At 41.2% G+C, this 7458-nt stretch overlaps 1 protein-coding gene across 1 annotated transcript in view; it reads left to right on the top strand.

Moving 5' to 3' along the window:
- Positions 1-2349: 2349 nt before the first annotated feature.
- Morc1 (MORC family CW-type zinc finger 1) overlaps positions 2350-7458 on the top strand; it is a 193912-nt gene continuing 188803 nt past the window's right edge. Inside the window, exons 1-2 of the mRNA XM_010630190.2 lie at positions 2350-2473; positions 7404-7457. Coding sequence (XP_010628492.1) covers positions 2409-2473; positions 7404-7457 — 119 coding nt within the window. The 5' untranslated portion in view covers positions 2350-2408. The remainder of the gene's footprint in view (positions 2474-7403; position 7458) is intronic.

Raw genomic sequence — 7458 nt, 5'->3', positions numbered from 1 at the left:
TCTTTTTGGTTGAACAACTATAGAATTTCATTATAAAATTCTACCAGAAATTTCTTAAAGCTTCTGAGTTAGCAGGGTTCAAAATTATTTAGTGGAAATAAGCCAACTGATAACAGCGCAGGAATATTTTTGGTTTAACTACAAATTCTCCTTCCTAAGTTAGGAAATTTAAGCTGAATCGCACACTTGAGTCAGAGAAAGATGATCCCCTCCTGCAGGAAAGTGAACAGCAATGGTTGGAAGGTGATGTCTCTTCTTTCTTGCCTATCTCCTTATCATAGCATAAAGTGTATTCTGTACATAATTTACAAATAAAACATTTTAATTGTGCTTACTATTTAGACATTTCTCAACACTCAATTTGTAAAATTAGGAGTATGTAAGGTTATGTTTTTTAGAGAAATGTAAGTTTCCATGGAATATCTGTAATCTTTCTACAGCAGCTTTAGTTTTGTGCTGACATTTCCTGTACTTGAATGTAAGTAAAAATTGATCCTTATGAAATAAGAGCAGATTTAATCTAAAAAAATAATTTTATCATGAAATAATGCAGAATGAATATGGACTCAGGGTTGAGGGAAGCGTGTAAAACAAAGTGTCCCGAAAGTATACCTTGAAGCGGAAGGAGTGCAGCATGGTGATGGGCGCATGGCCTGCAGAGCTGAACCAGGAAGGGGAAAATGGCTTTGGGGGTTGTGTGGAGTGACTCTCAGGCCTCTTCTCTAACATTACCCGGTGGATTTCCCTCTAAGTGTCTGTCCGGGCAGCGCTGCCTGGAGCTTTGGGGCTGGCCACTTACTGTAGGAAGGCTCTGCTCAGATTATTAGAAGTGCCTCTGTAATCACCGTGTCCCTCCCTCTGGTAGAAATTATGTATTACAGACTTCACTAATGACAGGCCAGTGGCTCTGGTGCCCTCCTAAAAGGAAATTGGCCTGAAATAGCAGCTGAAAATTGGGATTGTAAAATAAATCCGGAAAAGTCCTGTCAAGCTTTTCTTGCTCATAAAATAAAAATAAAATACCATATTCTGAAGTATGGAAGAAAAAAAAAGGAGAGACAGCTAAGTTGGTTGGTAAAGAGAATTTTGCTACCAAAACTCCACCAGTGTTAAAACAAAAAGACAAACAGGGAAATTACTTGAAATGTTTTTGTTTACTTCTAGTCTTCAAATTAAAGTACAGCATCTTGTCCCTTTGGGTTGCCGTTCAAATTCTTTGTTCCTCTCCTGATTCCTATAAGTGTAGTAGCTGATAAATTCTTTTCTTTTAAAACAGAATGACTACTCCCAATTTAACATTTTTTTCCTTTTTCTGAGAGCTTTATTGCCTGGATAATGCCCAGAAATGAACACATCTAGTTCACATTCCCTGTTCAATAAATGTTTCTTTTTAAGACTACCATGCAAAATCCTTCCTGAATATTTTTGTACTGTTGTAATTTCCAGGTAAAATACGCCTAGCCCCTGGTAGAAAAACTTATGGCGTGTGTGCCAGAGCTGACCGTTTGCATCACCAAAAACTTTAAAAGTTTTGCCATCACTGCTGGACTATGAATCAGAGTTTGGAAGCTTGGAAGTTAACTAGGTTCCCATCCCAATCAGTACTTTTGCATGCAGCATTGTTGACAAATCCTGTGTGAGACTGGGTTTTTGGTTAATCAGAATTCAGTGTTTTGTGAGTAGAGTAGCAGAAGTTGGATAGCTTGTCCTACATAGCCTTTCCTCATGTCTATCCCCAACCTCCCCATGTTCCAATTGCCTTCTTTTATCTTTTTGGACCATTATGGAATTTCTAGTTTTTGAGCCAGGGCAGTGCATCAAATGGCTGAAAGTCAGGTAAAATATGTTAATGCATCCAAGCAGGGACCTCTGCTGTGGTGAACTCACAAGTCAAATTTTGTTCCATTGTCTTTAGTCCTTTTTTTGTTATCTCTTTGGCTCATCTCTTTTCCTATTTTCCTCCAAATGTAGAAATCATGATCAAACTAGAAACACAGGCGTGTGAGAGGATTCATTTACCTCATGGCTCTCCCTGGCCATGTAATCAGGATTTGCCTCCTTCTTGTGTGTTTGGGAGTGAACGCATTCTTCATCAAATTCGAATCCCACATCTTTCCAGCTGAGGAGGACTGAAGCGGGCAGGAGAGGAGTAATTGTCTGGGAAGTCTATACAAACCTCAGCTTTTCAAAAGGACACTAGCCCCTGTGGCTTATTCTCCAGGGTTGGAGAACCTGGCCAGATACAGCACCTGGGACCACAACACAGGACGAGCTGGGAGCCACGGCCGCCAGGGGGCGCGCGTGCGGGCTGAGCTCGGGGCTGCGTGCGGAGCTGCGTGCGTGGGCGTGCACGAGTTGCGGGTCGGCCTCGTGAGTCTGCTCAGGTGGCTGGGGTCGCGCAGGAGGACATGGCCGACAAGTATGCTTCGCTGCAGCGGGCCTGGCTGCATCTGGATTTCCTCCACGCCAACTCGTGAGTGTCCAGGTGGGGTGGAGTGGAGTGGGGTGGGGTCTCCAGGCAATGAGAAAGACTCATTCGCCTCCAGTAGAGAAGAAAACACATGAACTTGGTATGGTCGATTTATGGATTTATTTATATTGTGTATGTGTTTTTAAAACAATGAGAAAGTAAGTTTGCATTCTGGACCAGACTGAGCCCTTTTGGTGCTCTTCAGTTAACATCACGGGGTAAGAAGGCCCCGCCCGCATTTATCATTTTTAAAAAATTTTAATTTTGGGGACTGGGGGCTTAGCTCAGTGGTGCCGCCGCCTGCTTTGCAAGCACAAGGTCCCGAGTTCGATCCCCGGTACAAAAAAAATTTTTTTTAAATTTTTTATTAGATATTTGCAGTACAAAATGATTACATTCATCATGGGGAGCAGGCTCATGTACGTAAAACATTTTCATTTTTTCCCCACATTTATTATTTAACAAAACGATTTGTTGATCCTACGCTTTCTGTCCCTCCTTCTTACCCTCAGTCTGACCCATACGCTGATAGTTTATATAGATTCAAGTTACCCGCACTCCTTGGTTTCAGCCTCTCTAGTCTCCTGAGGCTTTCGGGGAACGTAACCTCTGTGTCCTCGAAGCTCGTGTTTCCGTTGTTATCCAGGCCCTTTCTCTCCTCAGCCAGGCCTGCATCCTTTAGGGCTTGTCCCCGGGTGCCCTTTCAAGTACCACAGTCCACCGCTGTCCATTGGGGCTCTGTCCTGGGCCCCCAGGGGACACTGAAGTAGGTTGGTACCACACTATCTGCATCTACATAGTTCTTCCAATACGAACATAAAACATACATACCTATTGTGAAGATTTATTATAAATTAGGCAGAAGATGTGAACAATAATAATATAGAACCATTTTAACACCGTACTGTAAAAGGGGTGATAAAGAGTTCATCATGCTACTCAGTGGTGAGCAACTTGACTGATGAACTCTTTATTCTGGAACTTTCCATTTAATTTTGGACCATGTTGATAAAGGGTAACTCAGGCTGCAGAAAGTGAAACTGGATGGGGACGGGGGACTACTATGCTTCTGTGGCTGGGCCAGATAACAGAGCTCTTTCTCCATCGTTTGTCACGTCTGGTGCAGCACATATAGCAGTGAATGCTGAGTTCACTGTGGTATGTCAGTGCTTTGGAATCTTTCAGTAATTTGTATTTACAGAAAGTACCAACTGATGCATTGAAAGTACAGTATTTGAAGCCATGGAAATGGAGGGAAAGCCAGCTTTGCTGTGTGGGACATAGGGTGCAATTTTAAGATAACAGAGTAAAAACAGCCACTATTCTGCAGGTATTTAGTTTATATGTCTCAGTGAAGACTGATTTCAAGATGGAAAGGGAGGAACAAAGAGTCAAAAGGTGACCAAGATGGGAAACAAAAGTAGCAGTTCTGAGTAAGTTTAAGAAAAACTTAGAAGTCCAATATTGGAAGAAATGTGAATTTTACCTTGGAAAACTTCCTCAGCTCAACTCCATGTAACTTCTCCTGATGTTACATCCCAGCCTCCTGCTCCCCAAAGCCACCCACTTCGCTGGCCCACGAAGCAGCACAAAATCAGAGAGAAACTAATGTCTGGTCAACTCCCCAGGTAGAGGCTGGTTAGAGATTTCAGTGCCTAGGGAGAGGATTGATTTTTTTTTTTAAATGCTCCCTTTGCTTCAGGCCATATTCAGCCCATTTAGTGCATGATCTCTCTGAATGTCTTACTTGCAATCTTTTCTCACCATCTCCATCGTCAGCCACTGACATTAGTCCATGCTATTGCCTCCTGTCTGTCGGAAGAGCACCCTCCACACTGACTGAGCTGGGCTCCAGGCTTGTCATTCTGACTCCTGACTGGTCCATGTTCTTGAAAGCTACCAGGGTGGGGTTTTAAAAATCAAACCAGACACGACCCTCTTCTTAAGACAGGATAGCAGTTTCTGGTTTCATGGAGGCCACTTAGATCCTGTCCCTGGGGTGGGAAACTCTTCCTGACCAGCCCTGCTTTCTACTCAGCCTGCTCTCCTCATTAGCTGAGCACAGTGGTTTCCTTAGCTCTTTTCTGCTTGGATCTTTGCATGTCTTGATCTTTTTGGCAGGATTCTACCAGGGCCCTGAAAAAGACTGAGTTCTCATCCTTCAGAGGTCAATTTAAATGTCTTCTATCAGAGACGCTTTCCCTGACCACCCTGCCCAGTTAGTGTTTCCCAGCACCACTATGAAGACGACACTTAACCATGATTTGTAAGGTTATCTTTACATATTTACTTGAATGTTTGTCATGTGTCATCACACCAGCTAGAGTGCCAAGATGGTGGAGACCCTGTCTATGCAAACAGGTACAAGATCAGAACTTCTTAGACTGGCTGGGGAATTAACTCTGGGCTGCGGCCTGCCTTGTAAGTGCAAGGTCCTGAGTTTGAGCCCTATACTGAAAAACAAAACAATCCCCCCCAAAGCCTTTTGAATGAATTAGTATGGAAACTCATGGAATTATTGGTCACAATTATTGCACTTTCTGAAAGGATTATTTATACATTTAATTTTTGTATACTAAATCATTCAAGATACAAATTTAAAATTTACTAGAAAGGCTTGTGGTTTAAAGTGCTAATTCTGAGGGCTGGGAATTTAGCTCGGTGCCGCCACCTGCCTCGCAAGTGAAAAAAAAAAGTGCTGATTTTGTAAATCATGTTTCTTTCACTTCTCTTGATAGTATTTTAGATTTTCATACAACCTTTCCTTTGAGCAAAGGACATCTTTTTTAAAAAGAACATTTTAGTAGATTTGATTCTTTGAATTACAAATTTAGAAGCTGACCTGACTCAAGAGACCTTTCATTAGCATCTGTGTTCAAAGTTTAGCATCTCAAAAATGGGACTCTGTCTATTTAAATAAATTTTGAGCTGAAGTGTTGTCCTGTGGCTTGAGGTGTTTGGAGACCCTGAGATACTGCAGTTGATGCAATTTTTTTTTGTACAAATGAGCAGATGTTTTTTGGTAAATGAGTCTCTCTTGTTTCTGTTACTTATTTACTAAACATAAAAAGAAAACTGCATACTGAGTGTTCCCTTAATGCTGTGATAAGGCTGCTGATTGAAATAGTTACATCAGTAAATGAAAAGCAAAACACGCGACCCTGAAACCCTTCAAGCCCCCCCATCATAAGTATTTAAGGCTTTCCACAGGATGCTGTCACCAAGAACCTCTTGTGGGGTAACAGGACAGTGTGATCACAGCCAATCCATAAGCCATTGAAGAAGCAGGCTTGGCAGAAGTGGAAAAGTTCCACAGAAAAATACAGATGGATGGGGCAAACATGGGCTCACTAATGAGTCCTGAGCCTATAGGTAAAGCCCCAAGAGCTTTTAGTAGACTCTGGTCTTAATCAACATTTTTGGAAATAATCTGGTGTTAATAATAATTGACACAGTTTGTAAGAGCTAAAACTTGGAAACAGCCCATTTGTGCATCAGTTGGAAACTGGATTAAGAAGATGTGGTTTTTCTATAAAATGGAATATTACTCAGCCAGAGTCCTGAGCCTATAGGTAAAGCCCCAAGAGCTTTTAGTAGACTCTGGTCTTAATCAACATTTTTGGAAATAATCTGGTGTTAATAATAATTGACACAGTTTGTAAGAGCTAAAACTTGGAAACAGCCCATTTGTGCATCAGTTGGAAACTGGATTAAGAAGATGTGGTTTTTCTATAAAATGGAATATTACTCAGCCATAAAGAATGAGAAACTAGAGTCATTCATAGGAAAATGGGTACATATTGAGGATATACTCCTAAGTGAAATAAATAAGTCACACATGTATAAATACCGAATAGTTTCTCTGGTGTGAAAAACTATAATAGTACATAAGATTCTAATGAGATAATTGACAATGTGAAATAGGAAGAAAAGGGCTAAAGGTGTAGAGAAAGTGGGAAGGGTAGGGGAAAGGTAATAAGAGAAAAGAAAAAAATATGAGAAAATGAAAAAATGGAAATAAAGTGTTTGTAAATGGGGAGGGGAGGAGGGGTTGAAGGGAGGGCAGGGACAAGGGAAAAAAATGAGAACCAAGACCTGTCATGTAAAGGTACAAGATGCCAATGATGAATGCAACTGTACTGTGTACCTAAAATGTATCAATAAACTCAGTGAAAAAAAATAATTGAATGAGAAATTCTTTGAGAAAAAGTTATTTTTTTCTTTTCTTTTTTTTTTTTTTGAGTCAGGATCGCACTATTAGCTCAGTCTAGCTTTGAACTAACAGCTGTCTCCCAGCCTCAGGCTTCTGAGTGTTGGGATCACAAGAGTGTGCCACTACAGCTAGCTTGGGAAAAAGTTCTTGAATACCTCTTTATAAAGCAATGTATAAATATTTCATACATAATATTTATGAAGTGAGTTGTTTAGTTAAGAGTTACCTAGAGGCACGGAACAAGTAGAGAGGTATGGGAAGGAATTTACTGGGTGATTGGCTTGCTTGGCGATAAAGGCTGGAACATCTATGGGAGGCTGTCTGTAAACTGCACAACCAGGGAACCACAGAAGTGACTCAGATCAAACTGAAGGCCTCAGATTCCACCCAGAGGCAGGTACAGTCCTTTGACTGTAACTGTGGATTTACCTTTTTCTCTTGCCCATTTTATCAGTCTCACAAACCAATCTTTAAAGGAAAACCTTGTTTTGGTCTGTATTTCATGAGAAGCAGGCAGAATATCTGGGCCAACTACTTACCTTGGCTTTGTGATGCAGGGCATCTACTTCAGAATCTTGGCTGTGCTGAACACGTTGTTCCCAGAACTTTTGAATTGATTATCTGTCCAGAATTGCAGAACATTTGTTAGAAGGTATCTTCAACCTTTTACCCTAGTACACACCTGGTTTAACCTTATGTTTCCCCTTTCTTTCTTGCCAGCACAACTCATGGTTTCCTTTTTGGAGCTCTTGCTGAATTGCTGGACAATGCAAGG

Source organism: Fukomys damarensis, unplaced genomic scaffold (assembly GCF_012274545.1).
Source record: "Fukomys damarensis isolate Sample0158 unplaced genomic scaffold, DMR_v1.0_HiC HiC_scaffold_24, whole genome shotgun sequence".
Classification (NCBI taxonomy): Eukaryota; Metazoa; Chordata; class Mammalia; order Rodentia; family Bathyergidae; genus Fukomys; species Fukomys damarensis.
The sequence above is the reverse complement of the archived record's forward strand: the minus strand, read 5'-3'. Positions and strand labels throughout refer to the sequence as shown.